General features: G+C 36.8%; 1 protein-coding gene across 2 annotated transcripts in view; it reads left to right on the forward strand.

Moving 5' to 3' along the window:
- Window positions 1-23,550, forward strand: part of LOC121385458 (homeobox protein mab-5-like) — an 86,226-nt gene that overhangs the window by 23,174 nt on the left and 39,502 nt on the right. The window contains exons 1-2 of one of the 2 annotated variants that reach the window (XM_041516152.1): window positions 21,741-22,148; window positions 22,956-23,454. In XM_041516152.1, the coding sequence (XP_041372086.1) occupies window positions 22,971-23,454 (484 nt within the window). In that variant the 5' untranslated portion in view covers window positions 21,741-22,148; window positions 22,956-22,970. Of the gene's footprint in view, window positions 1-21,740; window positions 22,149-22,955; window positions 23,455-23,550 lie in introns of those variants that run through there. The other variant, XM_041516153.1, reaches the window with a different exon arrangement.

Below are 23,550 nucleotides of genomic sequence, written 5' to 3' on the forward strand. Positions count from 1 at the left end.
ATCTATATCTATATCTATATCTGTATCTGTATCTGTATCTGTATCTGTATCTGTATCTGTATATATATATATATATATATATATATATATATATATATATATATATATATATATATATATATATGATTATGTCATAAAAGTTATTATTATGTATGCTTATTACATCAGATCTTCCTGATAAAGGTAATTTTAAAAATCAATCAGTTGTCAGTAGTTAGTCATTACCCCGGGGCGGATTATAGACCAGTGGGTAGATCACTTATCTGAAGGACATAGTATCAAGCCACCGTCTCAATTAGTCCCTCGAAACTAGGATATCAACTACGGCGGTGTGTGCCGTTCTGTCTGTTGGGAGATTGGGGGTCTACATAAAAGATCCCTTGTTTTTAATAATTAAAAAAATAGCAGATTTCCTCCGAATTCTATATTTCAGAATTATTAATTGTTTGACATCCAAATAGACGGTGGTTAATTAATCAATATGCTCTGGTGGTGTCGTTAAACAAGGAAAACATTAACTGATGACTATCAAATGTTTGGCATCCAATAGCCGATATTAATTAATAAATGTGCTCTAGTGGTTTCGTCAAATATGAACTGAAGAGTATTTATTAAAATTATCAAATATTTAACATGCAATAGCCGATATTTAATTAATAAATCTGCTCTAGTTGTGTTCACATATATTAACTGAGGACTATTTATCAGTATTATCAAATGTTTGACATCCAATTAGACGGTGATTAATTAATAAATCTGCTCTAGTGGTGTCGTCAAACAAGACAAACTTTATACTGGTCAGTACCCATAAGCGTGATCATTATATCAGCGTTTTGTCTACACAATATACATCATTAGTTATTTTGTCGCACACCGGGGCGAAGGGTTAGCGCGTATGACCTCAATACGGCCGTCTGTAATTTTAAATTTAAGTTTGTTTATTTAACGACACCACTGATAGATCTCACTGATTTATTAATCATCGTCTGATGGATGTCAAACATTTGGTAATTCTGACATATAGTCTTAAGAAACCCGCTACATTTTTACATTAGTAGCAAGGGATCATTTATATGCACCATCCCACAGACAGGGAAGCGCATACGGCGGCCTTTCCTATACCAATCGTGGTGCATTAGCTAGAACGAGCAATATGCCAATAGGCCCACCGACAGGGATTGATCCCGGACCATTTTATCACTGGATATTTTTTTAACCATCACAATAACGAACCCCAGTAGAATATAGCACATCGTGTGCGGTGTTGTTCACATAGATATGTCACACGTTTAGAAACACTAATACACGCATTACCATCAGGCCGTAAAATTATTATTATTTAAAAAAAAATACATGTATGTCTATATTTTCTTTTACTAACCCTGCAACATAAAGTGACATTTTATCTAAAACTGTATGGGAGTTTCAAACTGATTAGTAAACTACGTAGTATCCGATCGTTGAAAACATAGTAAGAGAAGTGGAGAATTTTCGAGCTCATGCATTTTGTTTTACTATAAAATGTTTAGTTTGTTCGCAGTAATACTAAACAGTTATGTACTTTTAAAAAAACCTGTTAAACAACTTTATGAGATCTAGGAATGTAGTGGTATTAAACATTTGTTAATTAACAATATTGGATTCTATGTTTTGTATGTGTTTTTTGGTTTTTACACATGCTTTAAATAAATCTATTTTATACTGTCTACCTTAAAACAAATTGAATTTATATATATATATATATATATATATATATATATATATATATATATATATATTAAATTGTAATTCATTTAAAAAAATTAGTTAAGCAAAAATCATTAACCTGGTTAATACACTAAATTATCACATGGGTTTATGACATGGATATCATGGGTAAGTTATAGGATAAATAATTGTTAACGTTTCTATTCAATAATATTACATTATGTAGTTCATTAGTTGAGAAAGTCTGAGGTAGGGTGGTGTGATCGGTGGAGACAATAGTAGAACTTCGTATGGCAAGATTTCACAAACACAGGATAGAAAATATGCACGCTCATACACGTACAGTCGAGCACCGTTGTGTCAATATCGTGGGGACCACAATTGACACGAAACAAAATATAAATCATCCTTGTAAAAAATGAGGTTGTAAAATTAAAAACAAAAACAAACCCTAAGCTTTCACAATTAGTATATCAGTTAAATATTTTGAAGATTTGTATACAAATAAATACCCCCCCCCAAAAAAAACAAAAAACAACCCAAAACCCCAAAACAATCATAAAAAAATAAATAAATAATATAATAAATAAAATAAAAAAATAAATAAACGAATAAATAATAAATAAATAAATAAATAAATAAAATAAATAAATAAGCACCCCCACAAAAACCCCCACATAAAACAAAAACAAAATCCCCCCCAAAAAAAACCCCATAACCCCCCCCAAAAAAAAACCCCACCCCAAAACAACGACAGAAGAACAACCCAAAAAACAACAGCAAACAAAACAAAAGAAACAAAATGAATTGCAAAATAATAATTAAAATCTCTTTGAAAACCAAAAACCAAAACAACAAAAAGGCAAAAAAATACCCACCCCAAAGAACCGTCCCCCCAAAATCAACAAACAATTACTCCCCTAACCCTCCCAACCCCCAACCCCCTAAAAAAAGAACTACACCCCTCCCAGCAAAAACAAACACGCAACAGAGATCTGCTCATTTCTGAGGATGTTAATTTATTTTATAGTTACTTTTAGAATTGTTCAGGGGCTTTCTGGATCCAATAGGTCCCCTATACTTGGTCAGCTCCGGGATTTGTGATCCGTAAAGACTGTCTATATCGTGTGCTTTAAAATCACCTGTCATGGGCAGAACTCTATGGCAAAGTAAGATGTTGTGCCAACAACAGGCGTGCTTGAACAATTTTCTGATGGAATCACACCAACAGTTTCCCCATACCAATACCTTTGAAATCAAGTACTACTAGGTCCCTTGTTAAAAATATTCACCTCTCCCTAGAAAACTCTCACGCCCGCCCCTGTTACGTCTGTATTTCATTTAATTTCATTTTAACTTATTTTCGTGCTTATATCCAATTACGGTTGAAGAACGCTGTCATGGGCACACACACCTCGGCTATCTGAGCTGTCTGTCCAGGACAGTGGGTTAGTTGGTAGTTGTTTGTGAGAGAGAAGAGGGTGTTGTGGTCTTACACCTACCCATTGGGTTGTTAAAACTCGCTCTGGGTGGGAGCCGGTACCGGGCTGCGAACCGAGTACCTACCAGCCTTATGTCCGATGACTTAACCACGACACTACCGGAGGCCGGTATGTATTTCGGACCCGACCTCTGATGTCGCATTGCGTATCTATTTCACGTTGGTAATAATGAGCGCGTCTAATTTGTTTCCACAATGTTTATTAGGTCATTAAAACTCTTTGATGTCATGCAAGACATATTACCCAGCTTAACGCACGTGCGTATGTCCGGCGCACGCGCGACCATCCACGTGACCAAAAAAATTGTTTGACTAATTAGCCGCCTCGCGAACCGAGATCACCAGCTAGGAAGTTATGACACCGGACAAAAAATAGTCCATGACGTCTTTGAACCTCCAACGTGTAGACAAAGCATTTTTGTTTCCAGAGTTTTTATTTATGTTAATGTGATTGCACCGAATGGCGGGAAACTTCACGAGCGTCACCAGGGGTCGTCTTGGGTGGCGAGCGATCTCCCGCCAAAGTTTATAGCTGTTTGAGAAGCGCTAAAATGTGCGTACACGCTTTAAAGTTAGATATATAGGAATGAAATGCCGACGTAAACGGTACCCCAGAACATTGGAACATCAGCGGTTGTTAGTTGTGTAACATTATTATGGGAAGTGAGAAATTCCGTGAAGATGGGCACTATCCCTATCTATCTGTCCAAGGCAGACAGACCTCTAAGTATTCAGTTTTTATCCTATTATCAGCGCATTTGGTGTAATATATCTGCTGGAGAGATAGCTAGCTAGCTATATATATATATATATATATATATATATAGACATATAGACAGCTAGCTAGGTATATATGAATGAATGAACGAATGAATGTTTAACAACACCCCAGCACGAAAAATACATCGGCTATTGGGTGTCAAACTATGGTAATGCAAATAAATAAAGTAATGATCAACATCAATATAAAAATTCAAGGTTTAAACAAAAACAGTGTAAAGAACTGTGCAAAAATACAAATACAAATATCACAGAATTTTACGGACACCGAATTTTACTCTAAATTTCAATTTGTGCTGTATTGGCCATTCTCAAAGAGAATGTTACACCCCTGCACCACAGTGAGGTTACAGCACGCGCAGAGGAGGTATATATATATATATATATATATATATATATATATATATATATATATATAGACACATAAATGATAGATGTATTTATATATATAGATAGGTGGATATGTATGTATGTATGTATATATGTATGTATATCTATATCCATCCATCCATCCATCCATATATATATATATATATATATATATATATATAGAGAGAGAGAGAGAGAGAGAGAGAGAGAGAGAGAGAGAGAGAGAGAGAGAGAGAGAGAGAGAGAGAGAGAGAGAGAGAGAGAGAGAGAGAGAGAGATGCAGACAGACAGACACCCAGACACACTCAGACAGAGAGTCAAGCAATCAGAGGAACACATTTTGGATTTATAACAATATTCATTTAAAAGTGGGTTTTTTTTTCTCCCTTACTGTTATGATTGACAAATACATAAATGTTTGACAGGTGTGCAATAAACTGGAATCGACCTCTAACAGGTTTAATACTGGAGATTCTAGGATAAATCGCCGCATATATCTCCACTAGATTAGCATAATATTATCAATATATTTATGTACATGTTTCAGTAAGACCAAAGAACCGGTCTTGACATAGATCAGAGAGTAGAAAGTTTATATGATTTTAAACACTGGGCCTGATATGTTCCCAGATAGATTCAGATGTGTTCTACCACCCCATTGGCGTAGATAAGAATTATATTAGAGACGGGCGGGACGTTTCTCAGTGGTAAATCGCTCGCCTGACGCGCGGTCGGTCTAGGATCAATCCCTGTCGATGGACCAATTGGCCTATTTCTCGTTCTAGCTAGTGCATCACGACTGATATATCAAAGGCCGTGGTATGTGTTATCCTGTGTATGAGATGGCGCATATAAAGTATCTCATTGGACTATTTCTCGCTCCAGCCAGAGCACCACGATTGGTATATTAAAGTCCATGGTATGTGGTATACTATCTGCGGGATGGATCCCTTGCTACTAATGGACAAACGTAGCGGGTTTCCTCTCTAAGACTATATGTCAAAATAACCAATTTTTGATATCCAATAGCAAATGATTAATAAATCAATGTGCTCTAGTGGTATCGTTAAATAAAACCAACTTTAACTTTCTTTTAGGGAGCACCCACATTTAGATGGAGGGTGGGGGGACCACACTGACTATGAATTATAAGGCGATATGCTAATGTAGAATGGGGTGAGACAAATAGTTGAGTCGCTAAAGTCACAAAGTGGGAGCTGGAACCAGGGGTTGAACCCCGTACCTGCGTAACACGTGCTTACATCCACTGATGATTCATGCAAGGCCGTCTTGGACACATTCTCCCAATTTTCCAGCAGATGAGTTCAAAAGAGGGGAGGGGTGGTGGCTGGTGTGTGTAATGTTGAATGAATGAATGAATGAATGAATGAATGTTTAACGACACCCCCAGCACGAAAATACACATCGGCTATTGGATGTCATTAAAGATAACGGGTGTAGAATTTACAACTTTATTTGATAGGAACTTTATTTATTTTTATTTATTTATTTATTTATTTATTTTAAATATTCATATAAGTGATAGTTTAAAATGTACTCTAGGCGTCAGTAATGAAGTAAAGGCTGCTCCCCTTTCCTACAGGTGCTAATAGACCGAGTTACGATACAGGTAACTTAAGAAATGTGTACCACATGCTTTCGGCGGAGTCGTCGACCTGAGTGCACATTACGCGTTACATAGCACAAACCCGGAGGCGAAATAACTCGTTTATTTCCGCCTACTCGATTCACGGTGACGCCCGAAGTGTAACAATTCGCAAACAGCTCTATTTACTGGTAGCACTATACCAATTAATTACCGGCTGGGTCGAAGTTCGAGGTGCACCGAACTTTTGATAGAGAAGTTAACACCACAAGTCCTGTGATTGGTTATAAATGTTGGTTGTAAAAAAAATTAGTTTCATCTTGGCTAAAAAAGTATACAATTTTAATTCATCTAGTACCACCGTGTCAAGTAGCCTTTAGCTTGGAACATGTATGGGGTACATGTAAAAAAAGTACTAAATTTTGTGCGAAACTAGGGGTGTTGTAAAAACATCTGGCTATACCGAAAATGAGCTATGGAAGGTACCATATTTTTGCAGTTAATACTTTGATGTAGGGGTTGTAGTACTGATATTTATGGGTCATAGTTTGGTTGATATATTGCATATAGTGTTTTTAAACACAAACGTTAACATGGTCGCCTATGGGATTTGAATTGGTATAGTGCAACCTACTGCAATTTGGCGGGGGTCACGAGACACCGTTTTCAGACGGTTAGCCGACGGGAGTTCGGGACCCGGTAGAACAATCTGTGATATCTGTCTTTATGTTAAAGGCGAATCCAGTTGGGGACCGGGAGAGGAAGGAGGGGATTGGGGGAGAATTGTGTGCCTTTTTCTCTTGATCCTCAGTCTAGAATATTTCCTGGGTCCGCACATGCGATGGATCACAGGTTCGACCACCCTCAGTGTATTCTGCTTCTTTCCTTCCTTCCTTCTTTCTTTCTTTCATTCTTTCATTCTTTCATTCTTTTTTCTTTCATTCTTTCATTCATTCTTTCTTTCTTTCTTTCTTTCTTTCTTTCTTTCTAGGACTGGACGTATCCCAGTGGTAAAGCACTCGCTTGATGTACAGTCGGTCTGAGACCGATACCCGTCTGTGGGCCCATTGGGCTATTTCTCTTTTCAACCAGTGCACCATGACTGGTATATCACGTGGTTTGTGTTGTCCTGTTTGTGGGATGATGCATATAAAATATCCCTTTCTACCAATGGAAAACATGTTGCTGGTTACCTCTGTAAAGCTATATGTCAAAATTATCAAATGTTTGACATCCAGTAGCCGATGACTAACAATCAATGTGCTCTAGAGGTGTCGTTAAACAACATTAACTTTAAATGTTCTTTCTTTTATTTCGACCAAATCAGGGCCCCACAGCTGGGAACGTGCAAGTAAAAGACAATGTAGATTTTATGTATTATAAGCTGGTTTCCTCTCTTTCTGTTGACAAAGTATCGAAGTAACTATATTTTATGTTAGTATCAGACTACCAACTGTCACGGCGGAGTTGGCCAACTCTCCGATCTCTCGACTTGAACGACTGCTGGACGCTCTTACATCTCGATTCTCCTAGAATCGATTAGTTTTTAATCTGAGCGGACCCATCGTAAGTTGAGAGTGGAGGAAATTACAACACAACTGGCAACTTGGCTAACTCCGTCGTGGCAGTTAATAGTCTTCACCTAGCATTAGACACTAAATAGCCGCACTTTAAAATGTACTGGTGTGTCACGGTTTTACATATTTTATTAGAAGACAAAATTTGTAATCGAAAAAAGGGAATGATTTATTAAGAGGAACCTATGTTCTCTTCTTACACTGACTGGTCCTGAAAGGGGGATGGAAGGGGAGGGGGGCGCACAGGGGTCTTGTAACACCCCGATTTGAAGTACCTTTTTAGTGACTTTAAAAAACAAATTATCCACAATATACAACCCAAATTACCCTCAAAACCCATAGTATGCTCCCTTCCCCCCTACCCTCGCCCCAGATCTTACTTCCTTTGACCTTTTAAAAATAATTTTTGGACCCCCTCCTTACAAAATCCCGGATCCTTCCCTGTCTTAAATATATCCTTAGGCAAGTTAAACGACTAGGTCTAATTAGTTAAAAGTACAATATTAATCACCTTATGGCATTTAAATGTGGATAGAAAAAAATATATATATCCTTGAGCGATATATAAATATAAATTTGTATATACATGTAAATGCCCTTCGTCATCAAAATGAAATCCTTCTTTCTCTTTCCGAGGGTTCGGGACATAGCCCAGTGGTAAAACGATCACCTCGTGTGCGGTCGGTCTAGGATCGATCACCGTCAGTGGGACCAATGGAGTATTTCTCGTGTCAGCCAATGCTCAATGATTGGTTTATAATAGGCTGTCTGTGGGAAAGTACATACACAATATTCATTGCGTTTAATGGAAGAATGTAGCGGGTTTCCTCTGAAGACTAGTGTGTCAGAATAGCCGATTATAAATAAATCAATGTGCTCTTGTGGTGTTGTTAAACAAAACAAACCTCAACAGAAGACACTATGTCAGAATTACCAATTGTTTGAGATTCAATAGCTGATCAATGCTAATTAATCAATGTGCTCTAGTGGTGTTGTTACACAAAACAAACCTCAACAGAAGACAATATGTCAGAATTACCAATTGTTTGAGATTCAATAGCTGATCAATGCTAATTAATCAATGTGCTCTAGTGGTGTTGTTACACAAAACAAACCTCAACAGAAGACAATATGTCAGAATTACCGATTGTTTGAGATTCAATAGCTGATCAATGCTAATTAATCAATGTGCTCTAGTGGTGTTGTTAAACAAAACAAACCTCAACAGAAGACAATATGTCAGAATTACCAATTGTTTGAGATTCAATAGCTGATCAATGCTAATTAATCAATGTGCTCTAGTGGTGTTGTTAAACAAAACAAACCTCAACAGAAGACAATATGTCAGAATTACCGATTGTTTGAGATTCAATAGCTGATCAATGCTAATTAATCAATGTGCTCTAGTGGTGTTGTTAAACAAAACAAACCTCAACAGAAGACAATATGTCAGAATTACCAATTGTTTGAGATTCAATAGCTGATCAATGCTAATTAATCAATGTGCTCTAGTGGTGTTGTTACACAAAACAAACCTCAACAGAAGACAATATGTCAGAATTACCAATTGTTTGAGATTCAATAGCTGATCAATGCTAATTAATCAATGTGCTCTAGTGGTGTTGTTACACAAAACAAACCTCAACAGAAGACAATATGTCAGAATTACCAATTGTTTGAGATTCAATAGCTGATCAATGCTAATTAATCAATGTGCTCTAGTGGTGTTGTTACACAAAACAAACCTCAACAGAAGACAATATGTCAGAATTACCAATTGTTTGAGATTCAATAGCTGATCAATGCTAATTAATCAATGTGCTCTAGTGGTGTTGTTACACAAAACAAACCTCAACAGAAGACAATATGTCAGAATTACCAATTGTTTGAGATTCAATAGCTGATCAATGCTAATTAATCAATGTGCTCTAGTGGTGTTGTTACACAAAACAAACCTCAACAGAAGACAATATGTCAGAATTACCAATTGTTTGAGATTCAATAGCTGATCAATGCTAATTAATCAATGTGCTCTAGTGGTGTTGTTAAACAAAACAAACCTCAACAGAAGACAATATGTCAGAATTACCAATTGTTTGAGATTCAATAGCTGATCAATGCTAATTAATCAATGTGCTCTAGTGGTGTTGTTAAACAAAACAAACCTCAACAGAAGACAATATGTCAGAATTACCAATTGTTTGAGATTCAATAGCTGATCAATGCTAATTAATCAATGTGCTCTAGTGGTGTTGTTAAACAAAACAAACCTCAACAGAAGACAATATGTCAGAATTACCAATTGTTTGAGATTCAATAGCTGATCAATGCTAATTAATCAATGTGCTCTAGTGGTGTTGTTACACAAAACAAACCTCAACAGAAGACAATATGTCAGAATTACCAATTGTTTGAGATTCAATAGCTGATCAATGCTAATTAATCAATGTGCTCTAGTGGTGTTGTTACACAAAACAAACCTCAACAGAAGACAATATGTCAGAATTACCAATTGTTTGAGATTCAATAGCTGATCAATGCTAATTAATCAATGTGCTCTAGTGGTGTTGTTAAACAAAACAAACCTCAACAGAAGACAATATGTCAGAATTACCAATTGTTTGAGATTCAATAGCTGATCAATGCTAATTAATCAATGTGCTCTAGTGGTGTCGTAAACAAAACAAACTTTAACTCTTTTTTAATCTGCTTTTGCTGTAACTATTTTGTCGTTCAACGAATCAGAAGACAATATGTCAAATTGTTTGAGATTCAATAGCTGATTATCTTTGTTTTAAACAAAACACGACACTATGTCAGAATTACCAATTGTTTGAGATTCAATAGCTGATCAATGCTAATTAATCAATGTGCTCTAGTGGTGTTGTTACACAAAACAAACCTCAACAGAAGACAATATGTCAGAATTACCAATTGTTTGAGATTCAATAGCTGATCAATGCTAATTAATCAATGTGCTCTAGTGGTGTTGTTACACAAAACAAACCTCAACAGAAGACATTGTGGTACCAATTGTTTGAGATTCAATTGTTTCAAAATTTGTTTGAGATTCAATAGCTGATCAATGCTAATTAATCAATGTGCTCTAGTGGTGTCGTAAACAAAACAAACTTTAACTCTTTTTTAATCTGCTTTTGCTGTAACTATTTTGTCGTTCAACGAATCAAAGTTTATTTTGTTTCACGACACCACTAGAGCACATTTATTTATTAATAATCGGCTATTGGGTGTCAAACATTTGGTAATTTTGAAATCTATATTCGTAGAATGGAAACCCGCTGCACGTTTTTAATTAGCAGCAAGGGATATTTTATATGCGCTATCCCACATACCACTGCCTTTGATGAGCTCACCGATGGGGATCGATCCTAGTCCGACCGCTTTACCACTGGGCTACGACTCGTCCCTTCAACACATATAGTGTTAGAGAGGAAACCCGCTACATTTTTCCTTCAGGTCAGGTCAGGTCATAAGGTTTAGTGTGCACATTCAGAATAAGCTGTTGTATTGCACGCCTGTCGTGGGCGCAAGTTCTTACGTTAGCAAGCCTTTACGTCCAAGACAGGAAATGATTCCTTCCGTAGCAAAGGTTCTTTTTATATGCACCATCCCACAGGCACGATAACACATACCACGGCCTTTTACATACCAGCCGTGGTGCACTGGTTGGGATGAGAAATGTAAACGAATCAGACATTTTGGCTTCCGTTTAAATCCACGGGAGGATCAAGCACGCCTGTCTGGGCCACAACCGCCGATTATTTTTCATGGGAAATGTGATAAGATTATGTTGTCATCGTAGATGTGTATGTAGGTTACGAAGCCAGGAGTCGGCGCAGTCACGGCGGCATCCTTGGAAGTAGTCGAATAGCCCAGGGGAAATCACCCAGCCGTGCTCCCCTCTAGGATAAGATACAGCACGAGTCATTGGAGCGTGAAGACAAATATCTCGAGTTGTGCTTCATTCAGTTTGAGTGTCGGTCTGTGTCTGTCCTATATATGTCTGTCTGTCTGTCTGTATGTATATATGTCTGTCTGTATGTATGTATATATGTCTGTCTGTCTGTATGTATATATATGTCTGTCTGTCTGTATGTATGTATTGATGTATGAATATCTATATATTGTATATTTGTCGGGTTTGATAATTACATACATGTATGTATGTATGTATGCATGTATGCATATATGTGGGTGGGCGGGCAGGGGGACAAATGGACGGACGGAAGGACGGACGGACGGACGGAGGTCTGAATGTATGAACGAACAAAAGAATGAGTGTTTAACGACACCCCAGCACGAATAATACATCGACTACTGGGTGTCACACTGAGGTTATGGATGTCTGTCCGTCTGTGTGTGTGTCTCTCTCTCTCACTCTCTCTCTCTCTCTCTCTCTCTCTCTCTCTCTCTCTCTCTCTCTCTCTCTCTATCTCTCTCTGTGTGTGTTTGTGTGTGTGTGTCTCTCTCTCTATCTGTCTGTCTATCTCTCTGTCTCTCACTCTCTGTCTGTGTATGTCTGTCTGTCTGTCCGTCCGTCCATCTGGCTGTCTGTTTGTCTGTCTCCCTCTCTTCCTCTCTCTCTCTCCCCCTCACTTTCTCCCTCTCAGCGCGTACACATGTGAGTGTGTCTGTGTGTGTGTGTGTGTATGGATCAGTGGATGGGCGAATGGATGGATGGATGGATGGATGAATAAATCTAGGTCGTCGACAGCTTGATGGATCTAACTGGATGTCTTAGCATGCATAATCATTCGTCTTTCTTGGTATCAGAAAAAAGTTTATTTTCATGTTTTATGCATTACCCATTAATTACTCATCGTATCAAGCTAATCAAGGCTTACCCGGGATTTCTAGAGTGTGCAAACATTTCCTATTGCCAGTACGTCATAGCAACGAACCAAGTTTGCAAGGAGGGCTGTAATATAATTTCGTAACTCGTTAAGTAATAACACTTAGCTGACGACGGGGCATAAAGTATCAGAGGAAATGGAGGGGGGGGGGGCTAAAAAAATCGGAAGAAGAAACAGAGAAGATAAAGAAAACAAATTGCATTAAATTTCAGAATAGTTTTTTTTTGTTTTGTTTTTCCTTTTAAAGCTAATACATCGAGCTACCTATTTTTTTCTTCCGGTTTTTTTATGTCTATTGATTGGCTAAGGTATAGATTTTAAAAAAGAACTAATAACATCCAACGGACCTATTTAGTGCGTTCATTAACGGAGTTCCGTGTACTTCAAAGCCAACTGCAAGCTTACGCTTTCACCCATAAAAATTCCCTCCCTTTGTCTTTGCGAAAACATTTTTCCCTTCTAATGAGAAAGTCGCCTAATTTACATTTTATGTTCTCCAATGTGAAACTAATACGGGTTGGAACTCTTTTTTCAAGGAAGTCTTAAAGATCACCTGACGGTCTAATGGGAGATCACCGGTGGCCTGAACAATTCTTAAAAGGAGAAATACGAATAGAACGAAGTTTTATTTCTCGGATGCCGATCAGTTTATGTGTATTTATGTATCTTTCAATTAGAAATGCATCAAGTGCTCCGTTTCATGATATTTACAAGAGTTTGTGTAATGGCTTTTCAAAAGCTTTGTCGTAATACATTTTAAAATTTCATTTCAATGAAATAATGCATCATAATTATTATTATTATTATTATTATTATTACTATTATTGTTATTATTATTATTATTATTATTAGATATAGCTAACGTTCGTCAAAAGTTAAGAAAATTAATGAAAAGGGGAGGGGGGTGCGGTGGTGGGCAGAGCCAATTTATTATTATTGACAGCGTAATTCAAACAGTTTAAGTTAAGAAACGGAACCATTTCTCGTGACAGCCAGTACACCACGACTGGTATATCAAAGGCCGTGATATGTGCTTTCCTGTCTGTGGGATGGTGCATATAAAAAATCCTTTGCTACTAATGAAAACAATGTAGCGGGGTTTCTCTCTATGACGGTGTCAAAATGACCATATGTTTGACATGCAATAGCAGGTGATTAATAATCAGTGTGCTCTAGTGATGTCGTTAAACAAAATGAAGAAACAAGAAAGGTTCAGTCAAATTATTTCTGGGATGGGTTGGATAGTTATGAATTTATATGACATAATTTGTTTTGAGCTAATGCATTTCTAAAACAGAAATTGGAATTCATTTCAAGATAGCAAAATAAAGATTAATAAAAAGAATTTGCTTTATTTTACTTGTGTATTTACCAGGTTATAGTTTAAGGAAGCACATGCAATTTGCTTCAAGTTATTGTTCTGTTATTGTACATACTGAAAAAAATCCAGGTACATTTATTTAATTTTTAAATGAATATATGCAGAAGACATTTCTGATAGAAGTTTATTTCATGATATATTATAATGCAATTTATATTTTGTATATTATAACAACACAAAATTATAATAATTATCCATATAAGTCTGCCGTTTGTTTTAATATAATAGGAGTTTCAGTTTTAAATATTTTTATACAATTATTTATTTTAAAGTATTCAATTTGTAGCCCAAATGACGAAAGGTTAAAGTTGGCTTTGTTAAACGACACCACTAGAGCACTCTGATTTATTAATCAACGACTATTGGATGTCAAACATTTGATAATTTTGACATAGTCTTAGAGAGGACATCCGCTAAATTGTTCCAATAGTAGCAATGGATCGTTTATACGCACCATCCACAAGACTGATAGCACATACCACGGCCTTTGATACACCAGTCGTGGTGCACTGGCTGGAACGAGAAATAGCCCAAATGGGCTCACCTACGGGGGTCGATCCCAGACCAACCGCGCATTAAGCGAGCGCTTTACCACTGGGCTACGTTTCCTCCCCTCTCCCAAATGACGAATGCTAGGTGGTTAGTTATATCAGTAAAAACACTCAACTTAAAGCAAACAAGCAAACAAAACAAAGGAGTAAAAAAAAAAACCTAAATAAATAAGTTAAAATTGGTTACACTCATGGAAAATACTCAACCCAGACAACAGACAAACTCTGAAATACATGTACCCCCCCCCCCCCCCCCCCACCCCCCAAAACGTATTATGAGAAGTAGATAACTATTCCTGTTGATTAGTTAAACAGTTATGGCCAATATATGATATCTTTAGAACCACATACGATACCCTTTTTAATTAGCAGCTAACTCGTCAACTGGTATGAGAAACAAACGGTTAAAACACATTGCTCTATAGTACGGCGTTTTCAAAATCTGCATATTAAGATGCCCATCTTAATTAGTAGCAAATTGTGTTTGTAATTCCCATTATATTATTTAATTTTCAGCATAGTTTTATACTTCTAAGCGTTAAAGTCAAAGTCTGCTTTTGTTTAATGACACCACTAGAGCACATTTAATGTTTTAAGTTCAAAATTAATAATCGACTATTGGATGTCAAAGATTTGGTATTTTTGACATATTGTCTTAGAGAGGCTACATTGTTTTTTTAATTAGTATTAAAGGATATTTTATATTCACCGTCCCGCATACAGCAGAGCACATACCACGGCCTTTGGTATACTAGTGTATATCATCTTAAAAATATAGAATCGTACATCGAATAATAACGACAAACGCTTTTATTTATAAAATAAAATATATAGAATCAAATATCTGTGAGTTTTGCCAAAACACAGTCAGAAAGATCGGAACGTTTATTCTATGACTGTTCTAAAGCCTTAGTTATATGAAAAGAAACTGAAAAGTGGTACCAGGACCAAGGTGAACGAACATATACAATTCGATTAACAGACAGTATTGATCGGAATTTTGAACAGCAACTAAAGTATAATGGTATTTGCTAATTGGCTCATTATTAATGTTAAATATTACATATACAGGCTCATTATTAATGTTAAATATTACATATACAGGCTCATTATTAATGTTAAATATTACATATACAGGCTCATTATTAATGTTAAATATTACATATACAGGCTCATTATTAATGTTAAATATTACATATACAGAAGCAAAATGCAGAAATAAAAACCTACACATATATGCTCTTTTAATGTTAAATCTATAACAATAAGTTCTTTTAAACGTTTAACAATTAGAATTCAAATTAAAAAAATATATACTTGTACTTTACAAAATGTTTTAGTTTGAAGATTATGAAGAATATTGGGCACCTTGGTTAATATTCCTGGAAACTAGACATAGCAATATATTGTTCCAGAGGTATTTATTAATGTATTACAAGACAACATTTACTACTTTCTATTTCAAACTTTTATCTTAACATTTATTCCTTCCTTCCTTCCTTCCTTCCTTCCTTCCTTCCTTTCTTCTTGCTTTTTTCCATCTAAACATTTTTCTTTCTTTACTTCTAACTTCTAATTTCATATATATATATATATATATATATATATATATATATATATATATATATATATATATATATATATATATATATATATATATTACATAAACAAAATTTATGTATCCATGTTTAGTTATACTGTTTGTTTTCCTATACCATATGTATTCATATTGTTTATATTAGCACGACTGTAAGGTAGTAATATCAGGGCCCCCAACCCTGACACAACCACATCTGTTTCTGGGGTTAATAAATAAAATAAAATAAAAAAAGGGGGAAAAAAGAGAAAAAAGACATATAATCTTACAGAGGAAACCCGCTAAATGTTTCCATTAGGAGCAGAGGATCTTTTATATGCAGTATCCCACAGACAGGATAACACATACCACGGCCGTTGATATTCCAGTCGTGGTTCACTGGCTGTAACGAGAAATAGCCAAACGGGCCCTCCGACAGGGATCGATCCTAGATTGACCGCACAACAGATATGCGATTTACAACCAGGCTACGTAGTTTAGAAATGTGCTGAGGTGCTGTTAAAACATTCCTTTCCTCTCCTCTCGTTTACCAAAAACAGCGTGTGCGGGCCTCCATGGCTTAACCGACTCGGAACGACTTTTGGGATGTAAACGCATCGTAAAGTTAAACTTGAGAACAGTTTTGGACAAACGTCATCTCTTATAGGGCCGTTACTCCGAGCATAAAAGGCCGACCAGTCAACAAAAGACCAGCAAAGAATAAAACAATCTGTACAGCGACTTACAAAATAGCTGTCTTTTATTTTGTTCGGCGAAACGTGGATGTGCGCTAGTCTGGGACAATAAAAAAGTGAGACAGAGATCGAGTGAGAACTAAACGGCTAGCACATTGAGGAACTCATTAGGGAAAGTCGTTTTCTTTGATGGTTTTTGTGTACCATACGAAATGCGTGATGTTCATTGCTTGTAACATACAACGTAAATAACACACACACGCAGAACGGTGTCCTGCAGTTTACATGTTAGTGCATAATAAAACGTTTATGTACGCGCGTGGTGTTTAAGCGAAAACAGTAAATAGATGCGACATACACAGCCATAATTTGTATAGTATAACATGGTTCTTCTTCTTTCCGTTCGCTTGTTGACTACACGTCGAGGCCAGCAGTGACTATGAACGATACTGTTCTCTGTAGATCACTTCTTGTGCCATACAGCTTCTTCTGGAGTGTTGTTGTAGTTGTCTAGCATAGTTTATTTGCTTTAAACCTTGCAGCTCACATATACAATGATACATAAACAGAAATATATACATCAGAGATAGTGTACTTGGAGATTGGACATTCTAATGAGTTGAGAACTTAACTATGTTGCCTGTTTGAGATATGTACTAAGATTACAGAGTTCTGTTTTGTTTTGATAATTGTACAATACTTGTACCATTTTATACACCGATGGTTTGAACCAATAATATTTCTTAATATAACGAGATCGTAGATCTATATACAATGGACATATCAAAATAAAGTGATATTTATCTTCTGTGTCGTCCTTATTGCATAATGTATATTTACTTTCTGATCTTTCTATGCCATAATATCTCCTTTGTTCAACGAGCAGTTAATGGGAAAGAAGTGTCTGTCAACTTTATATATATATATATATATATATATATATATATATCTCTCTCTCTCTCTCTCTCTCTCTCTCTCTCTCTCTCTCTCTCTCTCTCTCTCTCTCTCTCTCTCTCTCTCTCTCTCTCTCTCTCTCTCTCTCTCTCTCTCTCTCTCTCTCTCTCTCTCTCTCTCTCTCTCTCTCTCTCACTCTCTACATATATATATATATATATATATATATATTTGCCTCTTCCTCTGCCCCCCTCTCTCTCTCTCTCTCTCTCTCTCTCTCTCTCTCTCTCTCTCTCTCTCTCTCTCTCTCTCTCTCTCTCTCTCGCATGCTCTCCACAAAATGCTGGGCACTAAATATCCATGTTTTAAAGTGCACTGTGTCGTTATACAAACGTTTCTCCTTTTTACCGGCCTGTCGTTGGCAGTGTTTCGAATGTGACAAAATCCAGGCTAGACCAGACGATACGGGAATGAATCAGCGTTCGCTCTTACCTCCCCCAATCGCCATCGATTCCTCATAATAATACAACTCTATCTGTTGGTGGTGGTATACTTAAATCTCGTCTTCGAGAGATACCCATCTTATCATGTGGGCAGACTGGCAGACGGACCCATTTTGTAGCAAAGAACAGTCACGAAACAGGTTTAACCCGATCTTGATTTGGTTCAAACTGAAAGCAATCCCGGACCATCCTAACATAGAAAAATCACGAGGTGGGGTGACACATTTTTAATATGGGAAGCACAGAAAGTGAAAATATGATATATGCTGACTTCGCCGTTTAAGGTGAGCTATCACTGTCGCTCCCCACCACTAGGTCAAGGTGAGCGATTTTTAGTTGCCCGTAGCAAGGTATTTATGGTATCACTATGGCAATATCTTTAATGGCTACTCATAATCTAAGTAAATGAAGTAATAACCAATCCAGTCTGTATTTTTTCCATGACGAGGTCTGGATATATGTCTACTGGGGGTGGGGTGGGGGTGGGGGGGGGGGGAGGGGTGTGGGGGTAGGGGTGGGGGAGGATACAAGGAAATTTATCCTTCTTAGCACAATTAATTGTAGATTTTTTGTTTATTAAATGTACTAATAGCTTAATCTATTTTATTCTTAAATGACACTGGTTTTGATTGGCACTTTTATATCTCTTAAATACAACATGCTTATTCTGTTTCATAATGTCATCTGCTTTAGCTAAAATAACTTAAATACATTTTTAGTGAATAAACGAATGAACGAACGAACGAACGAACAAACGAACAAAAGAATGAATGAAACAATGAATGAATGAATGGATAAATGGATAAATGGATAAATGGATAAATAAATAAATAAATAAATAAATAAATAAATAAACAAACAATTCTATGTTTGTCCGTTTGTTGTTGTTGTGTTTTTAGTTTGCTGTTTGTACTTTTAAATTCATTAGTCAAATGTTCGTGTATTTGTTAATAAAAAAATAAAAAAAGGAAAAATCTTCCATATTTAATGGAGAAATATTTGACATTGCAGGGTTCAGATAATTAATACAATAAAGGATTAAAACAAATATTAAAACGAACAGTGATCTGAAACATGTAACAAAATGAATGAATGAATGAATGAATGAATGGATGGATGGATGGATGGAGGATGGATGGATGGATGGATGGATTGATCGATGGATGGATGGATGGATGAATGAATGAATGAATGAATGAATGAATGGATAAATGAATGAATGAATGATTGAATGAATGAATGAATGAATGAATGAATGAATGAATGAATGAATGAATAAATCAATGAATTAATGAATGAATTAATTAATGAATGAACCGAACACAAAAAAAACCCACCCCAAAACATCGTCTATTGGGTGTCAGAGAAAGATAACTGTAATAAAATGAGTATTTACATATATATATATATATATAAATGTGCTTATGAAACAGAGTCCGGTTTTAAATACAGCGTTTGTTTTTACACTTCTCCTTATGCGTTTTTATGCCAAAATCAGACTGATAAGACAGCAGGCTAACTGCTATGGACTGTGGATCAACAGCTCCGGTGATTATTTATTTATTATATGAATTCTCTGGCTCCGCAGCAGGTTCTGCTTGGGCGAGACATAGCCCAGTGGTAAAGAGATCGCTTGATGCGCGGTCGGTCATGGATCGATCGCCGTCGGTGACCCATTGGACTATTTCTCGTACCAGCCAGTGCACCACGACTGGTATATTAAAGGCCATGGTATGTGCTATTCTGTATGTGGGATGGTACATATAAAAGATACCTTGTTGCTAATAAAAAAAAGATAGCGGGTTTCCTCTCTAAGACTTATATGTCAGAATTACCAATTTTGTTTACATCCAATAGCCGAAGATTACTAAATCAATGTGTTATAGTACAAAACATCTCTTCATCTCGTTGTAGTAAAAACGAACATAGATTTATCGTAATATTCTTGTCAGTTTCTTTTCAAATGATTTTAATCTCTCATAACTCCATAAGATTGACCTGTGTACTTTTACATATTGTTGCAATGTTTTTATTGTTTCATCTTGTCTTGATTTGTACGTAAATCATAGCTTGTCTGTCTCACTATTTTTAATCTGTCTGTCTATGTAGGCAAACGGATGGGTTTTTGTTTTGTCTACAAACGGAATTCACGCATTGCGCCGTAAATTGTGTGTATGCAACATTTCAGGTGAATTAAGATTTTGATAAAATTGGTGATTTTTTTATTTTTTATCTCATTGTCAGTTTATTGTCTTGCTAATTTCTGAAACGTGCGTGCTAGGGCTTGTTCATTTTCTAGTCACTTGCAGCTTTGTACAAATAAATTCCCGCAATCATGCACATAATATATGACTGGGGGATATTAACATGGCTTTGTTTCGTTTTGAATTGGTGATAAGGAAATGTACATAGTGGTGCAGTTTTTATGTAACATTGCAAGGAAATGTAAATCTCAAATGTTTAGTACGTTAATAATGACAAATAAATGACAAGTACCACACCATATTCTGAACCACAGGACCCGTTAAAATCGTATATCTGCATAAGACACGAGTCCAACGGACGTTTTGACAATATCGCGACTCGATATCCAAACTCACCCACATTGTTGATATGACACAAAATAATGTACGTGTAGTTACCAGCTCACTTAGATTTTCGATAAATAACAAGCCTAAAGTAGAAATGTTATGGAAGAGTTTGGATATTGTTTCATACACACTTTTATTCCGTCGAATATTTTTTTTTAATTGAAAGTTTATTTTGTTTAACGACACCACTAGAGCACATTGATTACTAATCATCGACTATTGGATGTTAAACATTTGATAATTTGAGATATAGAAACTCCTTACATTGTTTAATACTAGTAGCAAGGGATCTCTTTTATATGCACCTGCAGACAGGATAGCACATACCACAACATTTGATATACCAGTTGTGTCTGCTCCCAGGTCTGGGGTTTCGCTGTTGTATATAATATACCGAGAAACAAAAGAAATGCGAATATTGTAATGTATATTATTTTCATGGTGACAATAATTCAATCAATATACTGTTAAAATGAATATGAAATGTTCATAAGACATTGACAGTTTTATTAGACACAAATTCTAGTGTAATTCAAAGTGAATAATTTTAAATAAATTAGAGAAAACTAAAGTAATATGCTCGTTTCTTTTGTTTTTCGGTATATTATTGTATTGTTTTCGCTGTGAATTACATTGCTTACAACACAGTAAATATATTTCTAAAAAAGCTAACTTTACATTTAATTAACATATTTCATATCCAGAGATGACAAGAAGACGATAAAAAAAACCCCTTAAAACAGGCTGTAAATAGTTATTATTAAAGAAAAAATCCCATATTAGTAAAATGGTATTTACAAAAAAGAGAGAGTATAACAATGGCGCCAACGTGCGTCTTGTCACGTGACTCGTTATTAAAACAATGGCATACTTGTGCTGATTTCACCCTTGGCTGCAACATACAAGAAATGAAAGAAAACCTTGTCATATCGTATCATGTATATTTCAAAACACGCCACAGCCGCTGTGACAAGCCACTATTAATAACCCGGAATAGAAGCTAGCTTCGAAATGACAGCTGAAGACAAAGAATTTCATTGGTCGAGCCGCAGACGAACCGCGACTCCGCCAGACTACGAATGAATACACCAAAACAAGAAAGCTACCCGATAAACATACATACAACCGACAGAAGTAGCCGCTTTTAATTTTCGATACATTTTTTTGTTAAGAAGCGCTAGGGGAAGTCGTCTTCTATCTTTTTTTTCTTTTCTTTTTTCTTTCTACAACAGATACACATGTTCTGTTCACTATCCTCTGTCAGCGGACTGCGAAACGAAATCAACCGCGTGCAATCGACGCCTGGCAAGAAAGACCCGTAAATTGATACCGACTAACAACACGCGATTGGTTGTTCTCTGTCACGTGACCCTAGCTGATGAATATGTTTCTGGAGCACAGCATGAAATAGCTACGGGACTTGTGTTCGGTGCGCGTGTATTTTTACAAGGACGGCTTTATCAAACCCGTACAACATCGAAGGTTTTTACTAGTGCATTCGATTAGGCCATGTTGGATTCGTACCGTTATTCTGCTACTGAGTGTAAGTATGGTGAAAGCGACAACACGGGTAGGGGAGACAAGAGGGAGTGGGAAAGGGGGGGGGGGGGGAACTCGGTTATAAGGTTCGAGTTATCGGATAGCTATCGCCAGGGTGAAATTGCTCTTTTACGACGTTTTATTTGCAATTTATATTTACGGGAAGGGAAATGACCAATCGTTTCGCATGGCTGTAAGCGATGACCCGGTAAGATAGCCAGAAAGACAATGCAACAATTTTCTAGATTTACCCGATTTTTAGTGATGTGTAAGATTACTCGTTTGGCACACTCCCGCGACTTGCGTGTGGGACGCGGTTTGATCGGCGCTGCTAATTTTGACATCGATATGTAAATGATTTTATTGCCTAACAAGCGAAGAGGAAGTAGACCCGGTATTAAATAAGAAATTTTATCGCGCGTTTAGTGTTTTCGCTTTTAGTACAATAATATTTCGACTGAAATAAAATATTTCTCTCAACATTTGTTAAATATTTTATTAAAATAAAGCATTACATTAAAATAATTAGATAGAGATAATAAGATTGTGTTATCTATGATGTACATTGCAGATGTTAATTTCTGTTATTGGTGTATATTACAGACGTCAATTTCTATCACAGAATACAAACGAAAAAAAGAAACAGACAAAAAATTGTCGGACACGAAATGTAACAAGACATGTATGAGATGTGCTTCCTGTTCTCCATATTGTTTTAATTAAACTTTATTTCACAGTTGTCTCCCCTTGGTTGCTGAAATCGAACCATCTTGACTTAATTTTTCTATTTTTTCTGTTTTTCTCTCTCCAGGTGGCATGAGCTACAATGGAATCGGCAAATAACATTCTGGCTCACCCAGGGCTATCGTTCTACCCCACCATCACGAGTTCGGGAATTCTTCCGGGCAGTCCCGGGGGCCAGGACTCTGTGGCGCGGTCGGCGCTGTCGTCGGGACAAAACGCGTGGGCCGGCTACGGCAACGACGGTCTCGGTCCGCACAACTCGTGTGCCATGAGTTCGTACTCGAACCTCCAGCTGGGCCCGTCGTTCTCGATGAACAGCAAGGCCGCCTATAACACGGCTTTCGGTGGGGACTACCTCAACAGCTGCCGGCAGATCCCCCAGCTAGGGGGCATGAACTCCCTGCCCATGCGCAACTACTCCTCGCTCTACAGCGAGATGTACAACCCCGCGCACCCCCCTACTTACCCTAACGGTGGATTCTATCCTGAGATGACCCCGGGGGCACTGCCGCTCCACGCCAGGGAGCTCAACTGTTCCAGCGGCCAGTCAGACTCGTCTGTGCAGGGTAAGTAATTTTCTTATATTTTATTAAAATTTAATTTAAAAAGTCCTTGCCAACAGGCGCGGAGGGGAGGGGGGGGGGGGGTGCTGGAGGTTTTCG

Source organism: Gigantopelta aegis, chromosome 11 (genome assembly GCF_016097555.1).
Source record: "Gigantopelta aegis isolate Gae_Host chromosome 11, Gae_host_genome, whole genome shotgun sequence".
In the NCBI taxonomy this organism is placed as follows: domain Eukaryota; kingdom Metazoa; phylum Mollusca; class Gastropoda; order Neomphalida; family Peltospiridae; genus Gigantopelta; species Gigantopelta aegis.